Raw genomic sequence first — 24139 nt, 5'->3', positions numbered from 1 at the left:
TAGTGACAACACCTCTGCTTCATACTAACCCGTTCCTGTAGGGTACCCAGGCTTAGTCCCTGCTCCACCTCCACCTCCAAAGCCACCATAGCCTAATACACAGAACAGAAATGTTGACATGTCACCAACAAATATACAGTTTCAAGCATCTGTTTTCCTTCAATCTCATAACAGTGGGATGAATAGTGAAAGACAAGCGCACTGTACCATATGGCTGCTTGCCACCAGCATAAGGAGAGCCTGGGGAAGAAAGTCAAGATCTGTTACATGTTTGCATATAACATACTTTATCTATACATAAATGGCAGAGTTGGCAGTTTGCCTCCAGTCAGCAAGGGTTAACAGAGCTATATAAACTTACAACTACATGTTATTTGTATTAAGTAGATGCCACTATTACTCTTAAATGTAACTAACAGATGACTTTGTGATGTATATCTGGCACAAAGGAAGGATATAAAACAATGAAAAAAAACGGACTCCATTGTGATCCCATTTTAGTGATATAGTCTGAAGCCCAAAGCATTAAATAAATAAAATGGCTGTAGCTGCACATCACTCATTCCTGTAAGAGGCTGCAAGCTCCAAGAATCCAATCCAATCCAAGACTGCAATCAAATTGCAATTATGGAACGCACTATGGAATTCCATTACTCTTCCTTAATTGGTTAAGCGCTCAAACACTGGAAATCATTTCTGGTGGAGGTCTCCTTCATTGCAGTTACACCACATTTTAATTATTATAGCCATTATTGACATGGGTTAATCCTTTATCCTGGGTTTCATGCCTTGCTAATCACAGCCTAATGATGATTTACAGTATCTATAAAAACAAAACAATTCAGAAAGACTCTTCGCTTCATTAAACTCAACAAGTGGCTATTCTTAAACCCGAGCTGTAACGGCTAATTCTGTGCCTGTCGTTGAAGCTTGTGCACACATGAGTTTCATTACGACCCCTGCATGCTAAATACCTTTCTAACAATCATGATTGCTTAAACATTTCACATGCCATTTTTACGTTATCAGTACTTGTATCAATAATACTTTCAACTTGTCTCTATGAATGTAGTAATAGATCAGATATTGATATAAACTGTGGTCTCTAAAGTACAAGTCATCTGGGTTTCTGTCCCAGGTGTTCCATTCTAGCAGCCTCTTACAGGAAAGGGAAAGATGTGCTTCTATGAAGGATGTCAGGGTCAGGGTTTAGTATGCCTCTGTCAGCTATTTTCTGGGAATTATTTTGATGGCATGTATCGTTCTAATTTTGAGGCCACTGACCAAACCATCAAGGAATTTATTTGAACTTATTCCTGTAAACACAAGAGTTCCAACCTCTCAGATGATGGAAATGGCCTCAGAAAGAGAAAGATACATACACCAATATTGCGCTTTCAGATAAACGCACCATACATAACCTTTGGCTGGTACCCATAGAACCGCATTTGTCCATAATGGGGCTCAAGCCTATACACTGGGTGGATATATACTGCAATGGATGATTCACAGTAAACAACACATAAATACTTAGCGTCTGTGGTTTGCAGCATATGCATGATGTGACATCAAGGTGGCTTTAAAAACTAAGCCAACTCACAAATTATAGTTAGCCAGGCCTCTTCTCATGATAGCAATAAAATGACAAAATGATTGCGTATAAATTTGAAACATGTATTGTTGCACCATCAAGAACGAATATGGGGATGTAATTAGTAGACTAACAGTGCAACCAAACACATCTAGAATGTTCCAAGTGGGAACAGTCTGCCTCCTTCAGTTCACTCTGTACACACATTGACATGCACATTACATCAGCAGGGTGAAAACTAGTGTACCTGGCTGTTTGGGAGACTTGAGTGGATATCCATGAAATACTCCAGGTTGCATTGGACCACCATACCCACGACCACCTGCAACAAAGCCCCACAATTATATTGGTCAATAATCTGAAACTCTTGCACTGAGTAAATGCTCCTTTGACTTGAATAAGCATACCTGCTCCTGGGCCTGTTTGTCCTGTACCAGCTGCAAATCAAAGAAATGGCGTATTACTTTAAAGCGTCAAACAAACGTAACATAAAATGTCAACATGTCAGCAACAATTTCCACGCTTTGGTCATGTCAGTATTTGTAATGCAGGCTATTTTTCAAGTAATTAATGATACTCCGGCTAGTCGGTGAAAATGTTATTTTAGTTGGACAAACGATCCTCAGGTGACTACATTTGTTGAAAAGACATAAGGCGTAATTCACAAATATTCATGAGTGACAAGTAGTTTACAACATGGCTGCTCAAAAACAGATGTCGGATTTCTTCAAATATCCCTCAAATGCTAAAAAACTAGATGGCCTCAAAAATAACGGACATGACGGCATCTCTCGGCAGCAGCACTCCAAACACAACAGCGCCAATCCAGGGACAATACAACAAGTTGCCTCGTGGGAACACAGACAACATCCCAGTGTTCCAATTGTAGTCAGTTAGTCTACATACACATGTCATGCAGATATCTCTCACTACAGCACTACTATTGTATCATCGCTATGCATTGTAAGCATTCAGCCATGACCTTAGAATCAGTTCACATCAGTTTTCAGATTCCGTTTCGGTTAACTAATGTCCATTCTTTTACTTTTTCAGAATTTGAATGAAGCTCATGTCAGTGTCATAGAAGGCAGAGTATTGTGTGCACAGACTACATTTGCCTTTGCATCGCCGGTGGTCTCTCAAAGCTGGCTAAGAAGCAGTAGTTCCATAGGCTGACAAAGCTATCACCTCTGGAGTGTTAGCATAAGGTAAGCGCGTGTCCTTTCTCCATCGCAGTTTGCATACAGTACAGTAAATACAGTAAATACCCACCGATCGGCTGTAAAGCAAATCATGATACAAGTGCTTTTGTGTTTGCGCATATATTGGCATCGTCTGCTGAGTTGTCTGTACAGATCCCCACCTGAACATTTTTCTTTGGATACTGATGAAAATGTATTAAATTCTCTGTTTGACCACATGCTGGTAAAAACGACTTGCCTTTCTCTGTGTAACTATATAGTGTAGAAGTGTAGCCGCATGAGACAATATTATTTAATATTTCCAGTCAGTACTTTTCACCATCAAACAGCACTTGGGTGACATTTTGTGTTTCCTACTGGCACAGACAAGCTGGTCAGATATACTTAGTTTTCCCAGTACGTGGTTAGGAAGAATTTTGTGGTTTTGTCTGGATCTGGTTCTTTAATGAATTTGATATGAAAGTATAGAAAACAGACATATTTTCTCTTAAAAAAAGCTCCAGCTCTGAGAGAGGACAGTGTAATGAACTCAAAGTGAAAACATGAAGCATAAATTACCAGACTTTGGCTTGAGTCCAGTCCCTGTTGCAACACCAGGAAGCACCCCATACCCTGCGGAATTTGACATCAGTGTTAATATCTAAAATAAGCTGGCACATTTGCCAAGAAAAAAGATAAACAAAACTGGTGCATTCATTTGTTTAAATTCCTGATTAGCTCAACAGCATTAGTCCTATCAAAGTACACAACACACCTTGTCCAGGCGCAATTCCGCCCTGGTAAGGTCCTGGCACTCCGACACCTGTTAAAAATGAGTTTGATGGAGAAGCATTAACCGAGTCTGAAGAAACTTCAGCTGCCCCAACAAACCAATGGCATAGGAGGGCAGAATACACACAAACCCACAGACAGAGACAGAGAAAGTCATTCATTCTTAAAGGTGCTATATGTGGGAATTTTAATTGAAAACATTCAAAAATGAAATAGAAGTAGTAAAAGAATGTGATAGAAATAACCGTTTGGAGGAGGTAGATGTAAAGAAAAGTAGCAGACTAATATACTATCCCTAATCTTTTCTAAAATAATTTAGCTTGCTTACAGAAAACTAGAAAGGCTTACATTTAAACCCTCTTTAAACCTCATTTATGCACTCTTTTACCCTTCAAATCATTATCAGTGTTTTTGTATCTGTGTTGGTAACAATGTAAATGAATGACCATGCCAAAAAAGCTGCTTTGAAATTGAATTGAATTGAATTGAATTGAAGTCTGCACCTGGTACACCCTTCTGACCCTTCCCTCCAGCACCTCCTCCGGGCACGCCAGTCTGTGGGATGCCTGGATCTGGTGGGACAAAGAGCGTCAGTTGGAAACACACACTATGGGTCATGGCTAATAGGGCATGGTAATAGGTCTTTGATATGAAACATATTCAGGCATGTGTATAGTCTAAGCACAACTTGATTTGATTAGAACTATGATCATCGCTGTTTTTTATGAAGTGATCTGGCTGGCCAGCTCTGTCTTACACTCTGATCCTGTGCCACCAGCACCTGGCCCTGTTGCAGTTCCTCCTGTACCAGGTCCTTAAACACAAACACACACACACACACACACACTTGTTGGGCTTCTTAGGAATACTTCAGGAGACGAGGGCTGTCACATAAGATATACAACAGTTCAACCATAGACGCACAATGGCTTTAAAACGAGCTCCATGATGGAAAGACGATTATTGCACTGCATGATGTTGGGCTAACAAAACACAAATGGTTCTGCTTTGCCTTCTCTTCTCATGGCATGCCTTATTGGCCTTTCCAAGTCCAGAACAAGGAAATGAGCTGCGGGCTCTGGTCTGAAACGTTTGGCAGCAGTAGCTTCAAAGTATTCGTTCCTATTTCCCTAAAGCTCTCTATCAGCACTTCAAGCATCGTCTTAGGAAACTCTGAAGTAATGCGCTGAAACTCCAGTGAAATAGTCCTTAGACCAGGGCTCTCTCACAAAACATCTAGGGGCAGCAGCTGTAATGCTGGTCTGAATGAGACTTTTATCTGCAATTCTGTCTTTGATCCACTTGTTATTTGACATGCCATCAAAATAGAGTACAAGGACATAGTTAGATATGCAGCCAGACAAGTCAAAGCTGATATAATTTGTTTAAAGGTACAGTGTGTAGGACGTAGTGGCATCTAGTGGTGAGGCTGCAGATTGCAACCAACTGAATACCTCTCCATTCCCAAGCATGTAGGAGAAGCTAAGCTAAGCCAAGGCTCTCTCTAGTACCAGTGTTTGGGTTTGTCAGATACGAAGGAATAATTCTAAGCTAACGATTCATACTTACAGGTGATTATACACTAATGAAAATATAATTATGAATACAATATTCCATTATCTGCTAGATCGCCCCAAATCGAACATAATGCACTCTTAAGCACAAGCTGTCATACTGATATTCAGCTCTGCTGATGCTAGTAATGTTAAACAGCTCCATGTAGGAACAAAAATGTAGGTTTAATTTATGGTGACCAATTAATTTGGTTGATTTTAATACATGAATAAACTTGTTTAAAATGTCATGGTGACCAGTATTTTAATGATAAATCATAAAAGTCACTGTACCTCCTTTTCCAGGTTTTACACCAGCTCCTGTAAAAATATATATATATATATATATATTGATATAAGGTTACAGTATATACTCAGTAAGGAAAAATTTTTTATATCTTACTAAAAATTGCCAGAGCAGGGATAGAAAAACACCTAATGTATGTTTGTGTTATATGCCTTCATGTAGATCTGAAGTAATAAGATATAAGTTAAAGTAGAAGTCCTGGCTAATACTTTAAACTCACCTCCATTAGGGACAGCGCCTCCTCCTGGTAAACCACCACCACCTCCAGCACCTGACATTGTGGAGGCACAGGACACCAGCATTATACACCAGCAATAACATCCTTTATTGATACTGATAAGTAGATGGCTCAGTGACATTGCACTGTACTGCACATTGTATTGAGTATATATTTATATGAGTACATGTAGGTATGTATGTATATACAGTACATACTATGTGTTATGAATGATTTATTGATTTGTAGTTTGACAGCTGTTCATCCAGGTATCTCATTTAAAGTCAGATACATCTTTTACCAGACTTACCAGGCTTCTGCCCTCCTGCTCCCACTCCAGGGTAGAAGCCTCCATAGGGGTTGTAGCCTCCACCTCCATAGCCACCATAACCACCTGGGGTAAGACAAGTCAAGTTGGCAAAATTACACAGGAGATTATCACGTTATTTCATTGACATAACTTAACATGTATTATTTATGAAGCATATTTGGGATGCATTTTTAGTGTGCATTACTTATTAGTGAGATCTTCAAGTTTCATCTGGTCAATAGTTTGTGTTTAGAAATCTATGTAAGTATCCATCAGTTCTATCAATTTTCACATCCCAAGGACATTTAGTTAGGCGATTTTAGCAGCCCAACAGAAATAAAAGTTGCTAGGAAAAAAAGAATGCTAAATGAATGCTAAAGCAGTATCTGCTATTCAATCACCTCCTGGCCTGTAACCCCCTCCGAGGCCTCCAAGATTTCCATAACCTGACCAGAGCGGAAACAGAGGAAACCAGAGGTCAGAGAAACACCAAATACCAGGAAGCTGTGGGCATGTCAGACACATTAGAGGAGCGGAGATGTCTTTGACATTCCAGACCCGCTTAGCTGTTGGTTCAACAGGCTGCAGGATCAGTGGCTTTATCTGTCCACCACCACCAGGGGGAGCACTTCAGTTGCATGACTAACTGCCTGGGAAGGCCTCTCTGCTGGGCCTCTGGTGGAAATTCAGGCTTGCCAAAGCACTGCTGACCAAACTCAAACGTCTCCCAGGGTGAGTGTGTGTTTAAGACTGCAGTCTGTGTCGGTGGAGTATGGCAGGAAAAGGAAAAGAAGCCAAAACCAAAGAGGGGAAACCACGGTTTGTCTTTTGCTACGATGCACCTTTCACCATTGTGATTATTTGGGTGAGCCAACAACTAATTAATCATGGGCGGGTGTAAGAAAGAGACGACACATTTGCGCAGACAAAACAGCATAACAGAAGGCCGGTCACCCCTTGCCATTTCGCTTACCTCACCTGCAATTTGTCTGCAACAGGCCCTTCCTGCCACACAACTGCACTCTGCACTCTGGCCATGAGCAGAAAGGAAATGTATTAAACACTCTGCATGCAGAGTGGCTGGGGTCTGAATCTCTTCCAGATGGCTGAAGTTAGAGAGCAGAAGGTGACCGCTATACTGTAAGCATGACACATTCCAGGCCCATGAGACACTGGTTCTGTTCAGCTTTTGTGTCATATTTGTTATACAGAAGCCTCACATGTGCTGGAGGTTTTTTTTTTCGGTTTTGACTCGGCTTCCACTGTGGAACAGCATAAAAACGCACACCCTGGAGTGGACATCACAACCCCGAGCAAGACCAATTCATAAATCTGCTGTGATAATGCTCGGAGCCAGGTGCCGGGGGGAATCTGAACCAAAAGTTGCAGTAGCATGACTTGGAAATGGAAAATTAATAGCAGCTTTTGGCAGAGGGGAGCAGAGTGGAGGCACATTGGGGGATTAATAGGGCAGGGGTAGAGTTCTTTTACTAAAAGATACCCTGACCAGAAGGAAAAGGGCCTGTGAGCTGTGCGGTATGTTAGCGTACATGTTGTGTAGGGGAGGGCACGTATAAAGCGCCTTACTCCACAAATCTGAGCGCACCCTCGCCAACGTCTAGACATCTACCACCCTGGAGACTTGGAACAGAGAAACATCAAAGTTCACGATAACCACCAGAATTAAAGAAAATGTATGTTTTCTCCCAAAGAGGAGTTGCTTCACAGCTTTATCTCAGTAAGATACAAATATATATGCATACATGTACAGGCCTGTATTTAAATATAAATTCACATTATACAGTATATGGAAAAGTTGTAAGTGCAAGTGCACTTCAACAGAGACGCATTTCAACACCAGATCCTTGTGTCGAGATATCAGAGCGATGCATTCCAGGCACGTGGTGAGGGGCCGCTGAGACAGGCTATTCTGTCGTTAGCTAATCCCGCAATTGGCTGATCTTACAACGGCAGGCAGATAACCCTCGCTCAGCACTCCCACGTGCAAGTGGGGCAGCAGCGGCAACACCTCCTGGGGGAGTCTGCGAGTCCTAGCCAAGCATGGATGGAATGTCTCACTGGCAGCCAGCGCTGTTCGTTTCTTTTTTTTTTTTTTTCTGTGAAGGCCTTGGAGTGGACAGGAGTTACCTGTCAATCAAAACAGCCCACCTGCGCTCAGGCTGGAACTCACAGCAAGGGCCACATGCAGCTCTCAGAGAGTCCCTGACAAAAGACAGATGCTGATAGTTATTCATCAGAACGTCGATCAGTCAGACGGACAGACAGAGAGAGAAAGAGATGCTCCATTCCAGAACAGTCATGGATGGAGTGAAGTTCGTCTGCTTCGTTGTTTCTGAGTCCTGTCTAAAAGATCCCCTGACTCGTTAACTGCAGCGGTGCGTTCTTGAGATAACAGGGTGTTTGCGCCGCACAGCACATTTGCTTTTGGGCTGGTTGTTTAAATGAGGTACGCCCATGGATATTTGACGCTTTGACCTTAAATGTGATTGTGCTCATTTTTCAACTGCACAGCTCCCATGTTTAGTTGATTAACTGCTTGAGCTCTGGCTGAAGAGATCTTCGATTCCTTCAGTGTCAAGTCCTTGCCAAAGACAAAACTGCTTTTTTTTTACGTGACACACACAGCAGGATATAACTCCTGAAATGCTCTGTAACAAAAGATGGCAGGACCTGAACGCCTGGAGCAACCGTCACTCAGGGATTCCTTTTTTTACAACACAACAGAGACAAGAAACAGCTGAAAGTAGACGCTAACCTTTTTCCAAGGCATCATGAGGTGGCTGATCCGGCTCTGTATGAATCATACTTTCCCCGCAATAGTAAAAGGTATTAAGCTCCTTTCACAAGGTGCGCTCTTTATTATCCAATACATTCTCTGTTATCCGGTGATGGGAGGGTTGCCATTTCATTTACAGCACACGCAAAGTCTGGAACAGAGCATTGTGTGCTGTAAATTAAGCCAGGATACACTCAGTTTAAACTTGGATCATCAACATCAGCCACAGTCACACTTTGATGGTCACTGTGATTGACATTAAAAAGTAAGCAACAACTGCTATTGCAAATAATTGGGTGATTTGGAACTACCTTGGCAAATTACATTCAAATCAGCTGTATGTCCATCTGGGCTTCTTGAATTTAGCAAGATGGCCGCTCTGGGAGACACTGGATCTGCTGGTGTTAGTTTTGCAAATACTCTTTGGAAATTAAACCCCAGCGTACAAACACAAAGCTATGAAATCAACGAATTGTGTCTACCCCTGTAACCTCTGTTTGGTTTAGGAGGCTCTTTCATGGCTCATGGATTCCTTACTTATTGATCTGGATGGGTTACAAACACATCAATAGGAATTTGGCACTTTTTATTCCTCCCTCTCATCCCTTCAGTGCTATCCAGTCTCGTTGACCAGCAGACCAGTCCTGAAGTGTTAAAAGCTCTTGGCAGACAGAGCCAAGAGTGAAGACACTGGAGCCATATCCCCCCTCCTACCTCCCTCCACACCCCCACCCCAACCCCAACCTCAGGCTTTTATTCTGGAACAGCTGGGGCTGGTGAAGGATTTAATTTAAGAGAGCGGAGAATTCCATGGACGCCATCCATGTGACTGACTAGCCACAGGGAGCCGACTAGAGGGCCGCTGGAATCTGAGGCGGCACGGTGAGGCCCCGGCCCATCTCTGGGATCTCTCTCTGCGTTGCTGCACTCAATCCCTCTCCACTGGCCCCTCCAACCACCCCCACCCTCTCCACCTCCACCTCCACCCAATCTTCCCAAACGCCCACAGTCATGGCAATCAACCTGAGGACTCCTGCCAGCCCAAGGAACCCGAGGGGGAACAATAACGACACACACAGCGCTCGTGTCCATGAATCATCACATCGGGCCGCTCCGCGAGCCAAGCGTGGAGCAAACCACCACAGCCTGGCTCCCGCCGCCTCGTCCCCGAGGTCCATCTGTATAAAAGAGAGCTATTCCTGCTCAATCAGGAACAACTGTGGCTCAGGAATACACAACTTCTAACGTCTAACAATCAGGTTGCCAGTCAGTCATAGCCGAGAGAACAGAAAACAGCTGAATGTGAAAACATGAAAACATGACTTTGCTGTTCCTCTTGGTTATAAAGCTCTGATTTTGCTCTGTGATTATTCTATTACAATCACTGTGCAGCATGCTTGAGGGCCAGATGACTGATGAACAATTGGGCATTGTAGTATGCTAGGACCAGACCAAAATAGTCTACACATTGCCAAATGACACAGATGCTCTTTGTGACTAAAAGTCCTCAGAAGGTTTTAGTCACACTCAGCTGGTTTAAAGCATGAGCCTGTAATCACAATGAGTGAATTTTAACGGCCTCAGCCATAAGCTTGTTAAAGTATTGGTATTTGCTATTGCAAATTGACATACTAATTATAGATGTGTGTACAAGAGAGGAACACAATGTTTCCCAGTATATACAACTTTGCAGGACATTGGAGTACAGTGATTCGGATCGGAGTATTTTGCTAAACAGATTGGACGCCCTTGATTCAAAGGTCATGGAGTTCTTTGGCCATGTGCGCGAGAGCAGATATAGGTGATATATGAGTTGATGCATGTATTTGTGACACATTACCAGCACTAGTTTTTGCCCACAAATAGCTGACCTCCCTGACGTCCAGCTTCAGACATGCTCGAGCCGTGCGAGCTGGTCTCTGCACACACTGGAGTGATTAAGCACTTACGCGCCCTCCACAGTCACACCGCAGCACGTCTTTTGAGCCTGAGCAGCCTTGCTTTGTTGTTTTTCTTTCTTCTCACCCTTCCCTCCGTCCATCTGTGAGGCGCTGACACAGTTAATGACACGTCCCAACACTTTGACCCATAGAACGGTGAAGAGATGAGGTGGCTGTCAAACAGCTGGTTTGCAAAGGTTTGTGTGTGTGCTTGTATGGCCCAGCTAGAGCTTGTGCCTCCAGAGCAAAAGTCGGAGCGCTGCCTAAGGCCCTCCCGTCCCCCTTTTCTTTTCCACTGTCATGTTCAATGATTGCAAGCATCATAATGAGGGGCTGTTTCGGGGCACCACAGAGAGAGAGAGAGAGAGAGAGAGAGAGAGGGAGAGCAATCCTGAATCGCTTTTGTGTGTTCCTCAGCCTTACACGGTTTATAAAGCCTGGCAGAGAGAGACAGCCCAGAGAGTGAGCCCACACCACTCTGCAAATGGCTCCCATTAACAGGGTCTGTGTAAAATGAGCCATTACCCTCATGTGGATTACAGCAATGCCACCGAGCCGAGCCGGCCCGCCCGCCTGACGTCTCCCACAGCCTCGATCACAGTAGGCCATTATTGGCTCTCTGAAGGCAGTGGTCAGAAACAGAAACACAACTGCTATTAATGCCCTCCACCATGAAACCAAGATGCCCGTTAACATGCCATTCTGGTTTTCTGTCTAACTCGTGACAGCTTTGTTAGCTCTCTGACATATGAGCGTGTCGACGGTCATTTTTACACATGCACCAGCTTTAGCTCTGAGACTACTTTTTTTTTTTTTACTTTTTGTGTCAGATAGTTTCGAACAAATCCTCCACTGGACTTACGTGTGCTTACTAATCACTCTGTTAAGGTGTAAAAATCTGCTCATCTCACACCAAATGCAGCCAAGGGCACACCCAGGTCTTGCCCCCCTCCCTAAGGAACGCAGACACATTCTGCACTACACAGTACTTTACTCTGGCAGAGAGGCAAGCCACAAATATCTCCTCATTTATTTCTATTATTTATAATGTCTTAAGGAAAAGATATGGTGCACATCATTCACCCCCCCCCCCCCCCCCCAAAAAAAAGAAAGAGAAAATCTATCAATAAAAGAGCCAGCTGCTGTGGTATTTGAAGTTGGCACTGAGAGTTACACTCGCCAGATGGTGCACATATGCATGCGCCACTTGCCTGCTGAATACCTTTCTGACAAGTCAAGTCTGCAAACTGATAAATAAACAGGTTTCTCTGCTTCGCAAAAAAAAAAAAAAATGACTCATGCGCTGGTAGACGTGGCGATGTCTTACATTTCCACGTCAACTGACGTGGAAAGACACACTTTAAAAAATCAGTTTTTCAACTCTGTCCCCGCAGGAGAACCCGAGACTCTTGCCAATTACAACGAAGCCGCTCAGCATAGAGCCCTGAAACAGGGCCTCGAGTAAAAAACCTAAAAGCCTTTCATCCTGATGCCATGGACGGAGCTGCAGCTACCTCTCGGTAGGAGTGCTTAGATTTGGCATCTTGATAGACCATCACCTTTTTCTAAAATGGTAGGATACAGAGTTCTATTAAGACTAAAGGATAATAACTGCAGAACTGCAAAGGAAGGGAAATATTTTGTTGGGAAGTAGAGAATTGTACAAGTATAAATAATGAGATTATTCTAGGGAGTAACAGGACATCTGAGGACATAGGTTCATTGTACATTCTGTGTAGTCCAGATGTTACATTTTAAACAGAGTCCCTCTGATGCATGTTATAATTATAATCTGGGTGCATAATCATAGTCAGATCGTGGACATCTATAATATGGGGGTTTATATGTATCTAATTGGCGTCATCTGTGTAAATTAGATAATCCATAACCTAATTTCCCAAGGGTAGGGTAATGCATGGGTGTACTCAGAATAAGAACAAGAATATTTTAACACTGACCATACTGGGGAAAGTTCTTGCCAAAGAACAAGAGATGTCTGAGTATGTGGATAACATTTCTCTCATCAATCCATAAACAACACATTAGTCTCCCTGCAAATGTGACCTAAGAAGCACTGTCTGTCCAGAGAGGTTGGCAAGCGCTACAAAGAAGCTGGCCACAGAATCAACAGCATGGAGGTTTAACTCTAGCGTCTGTACCCCAGAGCAAGGTACTTCAACTTTGCTCCATAATAATGAAAGCATAAAAGCACAACCCTGAGAGAAATAATGGCTCCCTGTGTCGATGCGAAAGAAAAGAGGAGGAAAAAAACACACAGGGTGCATGGGGAGCGGGGCGGAATTCACAAAAGCAAAAACAAACAATGGCTCGCAGAGCTAATCTACGCTAAATTGTACGCCTAAGCCTCTTTAATATGAAAACTTTCCCTCGCAGTTTCCAGTTTCAGCTTCCCGGTCCCAGGCGCTTCGAACCCCCCATGGGTGGTGGTCGGTTCCAGGGGGATGAGAGAAAGGGGGAAGAGGGCGAAGATGTGGGGGAGGCTTGGGGGTTTGTTGGGGGGGTGGGGGGCTTGTCACTGAGCGCTCCCTCTGTGAGGACAGGCTATTATTCACAATCAGGGGCCAGCGGCGAGCGCCTGGAGGACAGGTCTGAGGCTGGTAACGAGAAGCACATGTGCTCTCTGTGCACCCCGGCCTTCTTCCTTTGCTCATCTGCCTGGCTGCGTCTGTCCGTCTGTCTTTCTCCCTCTCTCTCTCATTCTCTCATTCTCTTTGTTTCTTTCGCCTCTCCCCTCTTGCACTTTATCTTCCTGTGGCCCTCACTTTATCTCCTGTTTCCCCCTCCCTCTCTTTCCTGCTCTCCCTTACCTTGTTTCCCTTTACTTTTTCGATGAGGCCAAACAGGAAGACGTCTGTTCGGCAGCGACGGCAACATTCATGTCTCCAGTCCAAGAGCACAGCTGCGTGCATATGTCTCAGGGCTACGACCCAGCCTTTTTACACTGAGGATTCTACACCGAGGCTCCCAGCTACATTACCATTAATCCAATTAGATCGGCACGAATGCTCCACCATGACTAACAAATTGGGCCTGGGTCTGCATCCCTATTAGCAGTCACTTGTGGGTATTGAAACTAACACAGGGATATAATCAAATAACTACAAACGGTGGCCATGTGTCCCGCGTCCTGAGAGGTATGTTTTTTTTATGACAGGAAGCCCTGCTGTCACCACTTTTGATTTCGAGAGGGGGAATGTGCTGGGCTCCTCCACTGCGGACAGATGGCTGCTCGAGCAGCTGAGTCCGAAACATTACCTTCGCTTTCTCAGCAACTCGTCCGACCACAGATGAGCGTTTTTTTTTATAAGGTCTGCCCTCGGCCAAACGGTGATTCATCTGTCAAAATGTCCCTGATAGAGCCACTGAGGTTTTTTTTATTTTGGGCTTCGACAAGGTGCAATTCATTCAGTCATTCAATTAGAGCAAGAGTTATGTTATGTGAAGTCGCAGGTGTCAGCCAAAATAGTGTCTAAGGCATCTGCACTACATGATCCCCACAAACACCTCTGTGCACCCACACCCCTATTGGTGACAGAATGGAGGGGAGAAATGACCTAAATGTTATTGGCAGCCTTAAGATTCATCTGTCAAAAAGGGCCAACTCCACCTACGCTTTGATGTGCTTCACACAAACACATTAACAACATTTCTGCAATGCGTCAGAAAGCAAGGCTATTGGGGACCCACTGGTCAGTGTAAACCAAACACAGACTTCTTCGATTATTTCATCATTTGGCATTTTGGATCCTGAGTGAGTCACTCACTAACACTGACTAATTCTGTGGAATACCGAGGGTGACCTCACTTGACCCTTTCCCGCTAAAATGAACCTGCCCCTCATCACTCTCTCCCTCTGTGTATTGGGTGGAGCTGTGGAAACATTTATATTTGTACACCGTTGGGCTTGACATATTATTGAGGTCTGGTGGCCGTCTGAATGGTGTCTGCTTCCTCTCGGATGCATAATCTCATTTTCGCCACAAAGAACAAAAAGACAGGGAGACTGGGCACGACTTGCTTTCGCTAAAACACACTCGAGCGCTCGCAGCCAAAGTCAACTTCCACAGAGAATGAGACATTGGGACGTAAGTCTGTTCACAAGTGCAACGTCTCACTCAGGGAGAGAAAGCTGGAGCGTTCTCCGCTGCCGAGTTTTACAGACCAGGCCAGGCCAAATCTTATCAGACCCTGTGGCATTTACTTTAAGCCTTATCTTCCTGAACACATAGTGGACTAGATGAGATCTGTACAGTTTTAGGAAATTAAATAATGGCTGTGCGCTGCTAATGCACTAGTCTGCATTATGTACTGCATGAGAGAGAGAGAGGGGGAAACCCCTTATTTACAGTACAACCCTAGCAAGTGCTGAAGTTTCCAGTTATTGTATGGCCAGCGGTACAATAACACTAATCAGGGCAGTGGTGCCATTGTTTGCGCAGCGCTGATGTACAGTATGTTTACACTGTGCCCTCATCACTCAAAGTGTTCGCAGAAGTGAGTAGATGAAGCTTTTTCTCATCAATAGAAATACACGCATTGCACCCTAAAACAAGATCTTCAAGGCCAAGAGGCTGAGAGAGGAACCAGAGACTGGAAAAACAAGGAGATGTATGAGATAGCTCGCTGGAGTAGGTTACTATAAGTAGCCTGGCAAATGCTCCCTGTGCTTGTCTCCAAAGCACTCATGTTTAAGCTCTTAGGGGAACAGCTGTAATGCAAGTAATTCCCATTCCCATCCAAAGAATTTCCCATAAGTTGCAACACTATACACTTTGTAATACATGATGTGTAAACAGACAGATTTGTTTTGGATGTGATATTGAATGCTAATGTTTCAGACTTTTTGGACCGCTTACCTGGCTTAGGCGGCTTCCCACCGGCTCCTACATGGCGACCATGATACATTTTGAAAGTTAGAATTTCTATCAATATGTAGTTTCCTTGTCATCACTATCCACATACTTCATCCATTTTAATAACACCGTCAGCCAAACAAATGACACAGGCGTGTGATTGAGCACACTATAGTGTCCTCAAGTACTGTAGCGTACACGGCATGCTTAACTTTCTCTTAAGTTCAAATGTAAGTCTCTTGAGTTTAATGGGAAAGGCATGCCACCTGCTCCAAGTCCTCCGCCTCCTAAGCCTCCTCCTCCGACACCACCTGGAACCAGGCCACCGGCACCCCCATATCCTGTTGAACAGCACAGGACAGCATGTGAGCAAGCTTCTTCCTCTTGTCATTAGCCCACCATTAAAAGTCTGACATCGTCAAAATGTCTGCTAACACCTCGCTCAGGCTAATGAAGATGTACTACATATGTGTAACTGAACCCAGATGTGTAGGTTTTACAAGACAGGGGGAAACACTGCTTGACACAAACACCACTTAAAATGACTGGCATAGTGTTGCAGATAAAACGATTAGGTAAAAGGGTAATTGCAGCAGACCTGGTTAAAATAAAAACTTGCCTGGTTTGGGAGGTTTGCCACCAGCTCCTGTGGGAAAGGGAAAGGACAGCGCATTCATAGTAGGCAGTGTTTCAAAGAGTTCACAAGCTGTAGTTTTATTAACTGTAATCTCTATTAGGGCATTTAGCTTTGTCATTGGTTTATTGGCAGGGTTAGGGAGTAACAAGTTACATGAAATGGAGTTATGTTATTAAATTATAAAATAAATGTAATTATAATCCGTAACAGTTACTGGAAAAAAATTGTAAATTACAGTTACTAAACAAAGTGTTGGTGATTACAATGGGGTTACATTCAAATATATTTTTCGGTACAAAGCTATAAAGTTATATGTAGAATATAACTTTCATTCTGTTGCTTTGCTCCTTTTGCCATCTCTACAGGCTCTATTCATTTGGCAGTATGCCTTGAAATTGTAAGCGTTGTTTTTGAATGGTTCTCTTGCTTGAATTTGCACCGACTGTTGTCTGCCAATCAAAAAGTAATCAAAAGTAATCAAAGGTAATAAGCTACATCAATTCAAATAGTTACATAACTTATTGCATATTTAACAGGGTAACTAATAATCTATAACTTATTACATTATTAACCTTCCCAACCCTGTTTATTGGTATGATTCAAACTCATATTTGGTTGTCGTACCTGCCCCATATCCTCCAGCTCCCAAACCTCCTGCGCCTACTCCACCTGGACCAACACCACCCAGATTACCGTACCCTGAAACAAAACAGCAGCATGTTACAGCACATGACAGTGATATACAAAAATTGTGCCTCACTGTCCATGCAAGGATGCTAGAACTGTGATTTCATTGGACCTTACCTGGCTTAGGAGGCTTTCCACCTGGTAGGGAAATACATTACTGGTCAGCTTTTGAATGAGATTATGTACAATGTTTCTGACACAGAACATAAGGGCTTGGGGCTGGGGGGAGGTGGGAGGATCACATTACATCAAAACTTTCACTGTATTTGTATATTGTGTACCTGCTCCATATCCACCAGCTCCTAAGCCTCCTCCTACTCCGCCGGGAACAAGACCACCAGCACCACCATATCCTGATAAGGAATGCAGCAGATCATCATCATCATCATCATCATCATCATCATCATCATCACCTCTTCTTAAACGGCCATTACAGAATTAGGTCAGATGTAGCAACTGACTAAAATGTCCATTGGATGTTTTCACAGTCCTTACCTGGTTTAGGAGGCTTTCCACCAGCTCCTCCTGTTTTAAAAAAATCACAAAGGCTTTTCAGAAGGGAAACTACACTGAAAGTGATTGAATGATAGCGCTGTACATGCAAAATAATGGCTTCAAGATTACTTTTATCTGTGACAAAATATTTTTGTATTCCAACTTGGAAAACTGATGTTTCATGAAGCATCATATTAAATTAAAACTTTCAGTAGGGTTAGGAATATCAATATGATAGAATGCATACATAATTCTCCCATATACACACAACACAAAGGAAACATCAATGCAGTGAGAGTTCACTCTGTATTTGTATATTGTGTACCTGCTCCATATCCACCAGCTCCTAAGCCTCCTCCTGGAACAAGACCACCAGCACCACCATATCCTGATAAGGAAAGCAGCAGATCATCATCATCACCACCACCATCTTCATCACATCGTCCTCATCATCATCATCATCACCATCGTCATCATCATCATCATCACCTCTTCTTAAACGGCCATTACAGAATTAGGTCAGATGTGGCGACTGACTAAAATGTCCATTGGATGTTTTCACAGTCCTTACCTGGTTTAGGAGGCTTTCCTCCAGCTCCTGTTTTAAAAAAAATCACAAAGGCTTTTCAGGAGGGAAACTACACTGAAAGTGATAGTAATGATAGCCCTGCACATGCAAAATAATGGCTTCAAGATTACTTTTATCTGTCTTTATTTTGTCGTACCTGCCCCATATCCTCCAGCTCCCAAACCTCCTGCGCCTACTCCACCTGGACCAACACCACCCAGATTGCCGTACCCTGAAACAAAACAGCAGCATGTTACAGCACATGACAGTGATATACGAAAATTGTGCCTCACTGTCCATGCAAGGATGCTAGAACTGTGATCTCATTGGACCTTACCTGGCTTAGGAGGCTTTCCACCTGGTAGGGAAATACATTACTGGTCAGCTTTTGAATGAGATTATGTACAATGTTTCTGACACAGAATATTTCTACTGAAAGCCACATGTCTCAAATCTACCATGTCTTTGGAACTTGTGTTAAGGGCTTGGGGCTGGGAGAGGTGGGAGGTGTCTAGAACACTATCTCTTTTGCTGCTGATATGCCAAAAAAGAATGGGCCAGTCATCCCTAAAATAGCATCCGACTAGCATCTTGCCATATTGTAAATGGATCATGTCCAATTTATAGCATTATACAATTTCTAATATTAGAAAGTGTACATTTTATAAGACTGTAATATACAGTATATACACATGGTATGCTGAATTTTTTTTTTATCAGAAAGGAGTTTGTCTGTCCGACAAACCTTCATTGCTGACTAATTTGACCACGTCAAATATGAAAACGAAATAGGCCACAGGCTGTGACATAACTTTTCAGAAGGGAAACTACACTGAAAGTGATTGAATGACAGCGTTGTACATGCAAAATAATGGCTTCAAGATTACTTTTATCTGTGACAAAATATTTTTGTATTCCAACTTGGAAAACTGATGTTTCATGAAAGATCACATTAAATTTAAATGTTCAGTAGGGTTATGAATATCAATATGATAGAATGCATACATAATTCTCTCATATACACACAACACAAAAGAAACATCAATGCAGTGAGAGTTCACTCTGTATTTGTATATTGTGTACCTGCTCCATATCCACCAGCTCCTAAGCCTCCGCCTGGAACAAGACCACCAGCAGCACCATATCCTGATAAGGAAAGCAGCAGATCATCACCATCACCATCATCATCATCATCACCTCTTCTTGAACGGCCATTACAGAATTAGGTCAGATGTGGAAACTGACTAAAATGTCTATTGGATGATTTCACAGTCCTTACCTGGTTTAGGAGGCTTTCCACCAGCTCCTCCTGTTTTATAAAAATCACAAAGGCTTTTCAGAAGGGAAATTACACTGAAAGTGATGGAATTATAGCTCTGTACAAAATAATGGGTTCAAGCTGACTTTTATCTGTGACAAAATATTTTTTATTCCTACATGGAAAACTGATGTTTCATGATGGATCACATTAAATTGGAGATAAATCCCTTGGAAGACATGGAGCCCTTTATATTTTAATACTGTAACTCAGAGATGTCAGGTGTGGTTTAGAAATATGGCTTATATTGTCTCTGTTATATTCAAGGTTACAGGTCAAAAAGAACTGATGAGATTGAAATTACAGTAGAATGTTTTCCCCCCCGACATCAAAACATATGAAGACGCAGAAGATAATTTACTGTAATCACCATCTGTAATCTTAAATCATTACAGGCCGCTCAGAAGTCCAGTCTTATTACACGATGAAAAACCATGATAGCATGTGAATGAGAAGACAGTCCCAAAACCCTTTAAAGGCCTCAGACATCTCGGGATATGTCTCCAGAAAGCCAATTCCCATCGCTGACATCGGAACCCGAACGCAACACACACCACTCACAGACACAGACACGCACACACACACACACACACCGCTCACAGACATTTGTTCTGGCGGACGCCTGGGCTTCTCACCTGCTCCCAGTCCTGCGCCTGGAACCAAACCGCCCGCTCCACCGTACCCTGTAAAGGAGGGGTAAACTATGACTAAGCACGAGTCTGCCACCTTTGGTCAAATATCATTACAGTGTCGTCACCACAATGATCTAATTTCAACACCTTTAAATAGTCAACAACATTAAAAGTTAGTGGAGGTGTCGATCTATGCCTTAGTAATTACCAGAGCACTGAGTAACACTGTAGAGGTAATGTAACATGTGTTTTCATAGCTCATACCTGGTCCCTGCTCTCATGTACAACAAGACAAAAGAGCAATAATGAATACTACATATCATGTTGAATGCATATCTGTAATATAGTGTGCAAAAAAACATTCTTGTTTGACATTGTTGTGAAAAAAATGAAGTTCCAATCTACCTGTTCCAAGTCCTCCACCAGCGCCCCCATAGCCTGTTGGAGAGAATCATATTTACAGTATATGCCACTAGATTGGTAAACATCAAGAAATGACTTTAATATAGTTGAACATATCTGTGACGTGCATATGTGTGTGTATGGAATTGTACAAATATCCTGTTCAAGTGTCATTGATCACACATCTTACCTGTGGGGGTCCCGCCAGCTCCTGTTTGCAAGAAAAGAGTATATTAGTTATATGATGTAAGGAAACTTTCAGTAGTGTTGGGGATATCAATATGATAGAATGCATACATAATTCTCTCATATACACACAACACAAAGGAAACATCAATGCAGTGAGAGTTCACTCTGTATTTGTATATTGTGTACCTGCTCCATATCCACCAGCTCCTAAGCCTCCTCCTGGAACAAGACCACCAGCACCACCATATCCTGATAAGGAAAGCAGCAGATCATCATCATCATCATCACCATCATCTTCGTTATCATCATCATCTTCGTCATCACCTCTTCTTAAACGGCCATTACAGAATTAGGTCAGATGTGGCGACTGACTAAAATGTCTATTGGATGATTTCACAGTCCTTACCTGGTTTAGGAGGCTTTCCACCAGCTCCTCCTGTTTTTAAAAAAATCACAAAGGCTTTTCAGAAGGGAAATTACACTGAAAGTGATGGAATGATAGCTCTGTACATGCAAAATAATGGCTTCAAGATTACTTTTATCTGTGACAAAAAAATGTTATATCCCAAAATGGAAAACTGATTTTTCATGAGGGATCACATTAAATTAAAACTTTGACTCTGTATTTGTATATTGTGTACCTGCTCCATATCCACCAGCTCCAAAGCCTCCTCCTAAGCCCCCTCCTGGAACAAGAACACCAGCACCACCATATCCTGATAAGGAATGCAGCAGATCATCATCATCATCATCATCATCACCTCTTCTTGAACAGTCATTACAGAATTAGGTCAGATGTGGCGACTGACTAAAATGTCTATTGGATGTTTTCACAGTCCTTACCTGGTTTAGGAGGCTTTCCTCCAGCTCCTGTTTTAAAAAAAATCACAAAGGCTTTTCAGAAGGGAAATTACACTGAAAGTGATGGAATGATAGCTCTGTACAAAATAATGGGTTCAAGATTACTTTTATCTGTGACAAAATATTGTTGTATTCCAACTTGGAAAACTGATGTTTCATGAAGGATCACATTAAATTAAAACTTTCAGTAGGGTTATGAATATCAATATGATAGAATGCATACATAATTCTCCCATATACACACAACACAAAGGAAACATCAATGCAGTGAGAGTTCACTCTGTATTTGTATATTGTGTACCTGCTCCATATCCACCAGCTCCTAAGCCTCCTCCTGGAACAAGACCACCAGCACCACCATATCCTGATAAGGAAAGCAGCAGATCATCATCATCATCACCATCATCGTCCTCATCACCATCATCATCATCATCATCACCTCCTCTTAAACGGCCATTACAGAAGTAGGTCAGATGTGGCAACTGACTAAAATGTCCATTGGATGTTTTCATAGTCCTTACCTGGTTTAGGAGGCTTTCCACCAGCTACTCCGGTAGATTTATTTAAACAACCATGCAGCCCTTCCATTACATGATATCACACTATGAATAATCTCCCGAGGAATGACTATGATGAAACAGTTAAAGGCCGCTTACCTTGACCTCCTACTCCACCTGGACCCAGGCCACCAACACCACCATAGCCTGATGGAGAGATAAATGAGGTAATTATCATAATTATTCCTCCATTTTCTCATGTGCATATACATTACCATTGGACTATTTCCAACACTTAAGCATGGAGTGGGTAAATATCATTCATCATTCATCATCATAATCATCATCATTATCAACATCACCACTTTACTAAAATTTCATTGTATGTTTAAACCACATATTCTGAAAGGAGTTCACATACAATTGAACAGAATTAGGTCAGGTCAGTATAAACTATGTATTTTTATTTTCACAGCTCTTACCTGGTTTAGGAGGTTTCCCACCAGCTCCTAATTAAAAACAGCAAAAAAAACAAAACAGTTGATAATAAACCACGAAGTAGCTGACATTTCAACATTTCATTTTGACGGTGTTTAGACTAGCAGTTATTGAAACATCCCGATATGTATTCCAAAAATATAGCACTTTTATAATATTGACTTAATTTTGGCTTGATAATAAGAAGTCTACCAGCAATGGTAATGAATAGCACTTCAAGGCCTACTACCTGCCCCGAGGCCCCCCACTCCGCCTGGGCCAACTCCTCCCGCTCCACCATAGCCTGATGGCAGGGAAGAATCATCATCATTCCTCTCCTCATCATCATGATCCTCTTTTCAATTTATAGTACATTTACATTTCATACTACAAATCAACAATGTACGTATCTGTGTGGACCAGGGATTTTAGGACTTTTGCAAACACTACATCCATAAATTGTGAAAGGCTTGGAGCGTATTACTGCTGTTGTTAAATTTACAGCACTTGCCTGGCTTAGGCGGCTTTCCACCAACTCCTGTTTAATATACGTACATTGTGAATATTCTTCTCATTACAGTCCCTTAAAAAAATTATTTGCTATTATGACTAGACACAACCATCTCTCCCAGCAAATTTCAAATTCTGACCTGCTCCAGCTCCAGCTCCTCCGACTCCCAGACCACCAGCCCCACCATACCCTGATGGAGAACATCACATCTGTAAAGTGCTTGCACGTTTTTAAAGCACTGTCAAATGCAGTTTCTTTAGCATTTCGATATGCATATAATAATACTCAAAGCAAACAGCTGAACAGAGATGATAACTCTATACTGTGAGTGTCCCATCAGTGACTGGGCCACAACCACATGTGGTACATGGGCATGACTACCTCTACAGGGGAAAGGCTGGATGTAAAGGAACACCCCAATCTTCCACATCTGACTGTAGCTTTTTTATTAATTCACTGATTTCAGTAATCCTTGCCTTTGCTTGTACATCTTCAGTACCTATTTCCTATCTAGACAGATGTTCCCAATAACGCCAGTAATGAAGGCTAAGAACTTACATGGTTTGGGGGGCTTAGCACCTGCTCCTGTTAAAGAACACATCACAAATGAATCACAAATTGCTTAACAGATGTGAATAGCCAACTCACTTAACTCAAGTCAGAGCACAAGAATGACTCAAATGAGCAAAAGCAAGCCTCTTATTATCTTTTTGAGGAAGAGCTCTAAAGTGAAGAAGAGTACTTAGGTACTGAGTAGGGGTGGGAATCTCTTGGCACCTCACGATTCGATTCCGATTCAGTGGTCAACGATTCGATTCTAAACCGATTATCGATTCTAAACCGATTATCGATTCAAAACCGATTATCGATTATCAATTCTAAACCGATAAAACGATTATCGATGCATGTCGATGTTTAAAACATTTGAGTTTGCTACTCAGAGTCTCAAATCACTTCCTACTTTGTGTTTGATAATCAACAGATGAATTACCTTCTCTATTTTTTTATTAGAGAAAAAGCTTTTCCTTGTCACAATTATGACTTTCAATGAACAATGCAATAATGGATGCAGCTTGCATTTCAAAACAAAATGGATGTGTAAAAAAAAAAAAAATGTATTTATTTATTTTTATTAAAAAATCGATTATGAACTTTTCTGAATCGAGACAGAATCGTTCTAGAGAGAATCGAGAGAAATCGAAAAATCGACCCACCCCTAGTACTGAGTGTGTGTATATATATACTGTATATATATATATAATAAATTATATATTGGTGTTATTACACCAGTGGTCCAAATCTA

The 24139-nt window shown here is 42.3% G+C and overlaps 1 protein-coding gene across 15 annotated transcripts in view; it reads right to left on the bottom strand.

Moving 5' to 3' along the window:
* elna (elastin a) overlaps nt 1-24139 on the bottom strand; it is a 61521-nt gene that overhangs the window by 24206 nt on the left and 13176 nt on the right. For 7 of the 15 annotated variants that reach the window (XM_031573349.2, XM_031573342.2, XM_031573335.2 and 4 more), the window contains exons 5-40: nt 23395-23421; nt 22976-23026; nt 22576-22629; nt 22331-22357; nt 22008-22055; nt 21132-21206; nt 20897-20926; nt 20677-20739; nt 20492-20512; nt 20305-20337; nt 19903-19950; nt 19229-19258; nt 19033-19095; nt 18287-18307; nt 18107-18181; nt 17953-17979; nt 17707-17769; nt 17382-17411; nt 17168-17239; nt 17004-17024; nt 16824-16898; nt 16182-16208; nt 15829-15903; nt 15566-15592; nt 6353-6397; nt 5952-6035; nt 5645-5695; nt 5412-5438; nt 4322-4378; nt 4068-4136; nt 3548-3595; nt 3352-3405; nt 1999-2028; nt 1839-1913; nt 208-240; nt 30-92 (exon numbers count right to left, since the gene is read on the bottom strand). In XM_031573349.2, the coding sequence (XP_031429209.1) occupies nt 30-92; nt 208-240; nt 1839-1913; nt 1999-2028; nt 3352-3405; nt 3548-3595; nt 4068-4136; nt 4322-4378; nt 5412-5438; nt 5645-5695; nt 5952-6035; nt 6353-6397; nt 15566-15592; nt 15829-15903; nt 16182-16208; nt 16824-16898; nt 17004-17024; nt 17168-17239; nt 17382-17411; nt 17707-17769; nt 17953-17979; nt 18107-18181; nt 18287-18307; nt 19033-19095; nt 19229-19258; nt 19903-19950; nt 20305-20337; nt 20492-20512; nt 20677-20739; nt 20897-20926; nt 21132-21206; nt 22008-22055; nt 22331-22357; nt 22576-22629; nt 22976-23026; nt 23395-23421 (1719 nt within the window). Of the gene's footprint in view, nt 1-29; nt 93-207; nt 241-1838; nt 1914-1998; nt 2029-3351; nt 3406-3547; nt 3596-4067; nt 4137-4321; nt 4379-5411; nt 5439-5644; nt 5696-5951; nt 6036-6352; nt 6398-15565; nt 15593-15828; nt 15904-16181; nt 16209-16823; nt 16899-17003; nt 17025-17167; nt 17240-17381; nt 17412-17706; nt 17770-17952; nt 17980-18106; nt 18182-18286; nt 18308-19032; nt 19096-19228; nt 19259-19902; nt 19951-20304; nt 20338-20491; nt 20513-20676; nt 20740-20896; nt 20927-21131; nt 21207-21652; nt 21716-22007; nt 22056-22330; nt 22358-22575; nt 22630-22975; nt 23027-23394; nt 23422-24139 lie in introns of all 15 variants that reach the window. The other 8 variants (XM_031573337.2, XM_031573339.2, XM_031573344.2 and 5 more) reach the window with 8 other exon arrangements.

Source organism: Clupea harengus, chromosome 9, assembly GCF_900700415.2.
Source record: "Clupea harengus chromosome 9, Ch_v2.0.2, whole genome shotgun sequence".
Taxonomy (NCBI): domain Eukaryota; kingdom Metazoa; phylum Chordata; class Actinopteri; order Clupeiformes; family Clupeidae; genus Clupea; species Clupea harengus.
Note: the sequence above shows the minus strand (reverse complement) of the source record. Positions and strands in the feature narration are given on the sequence as shown.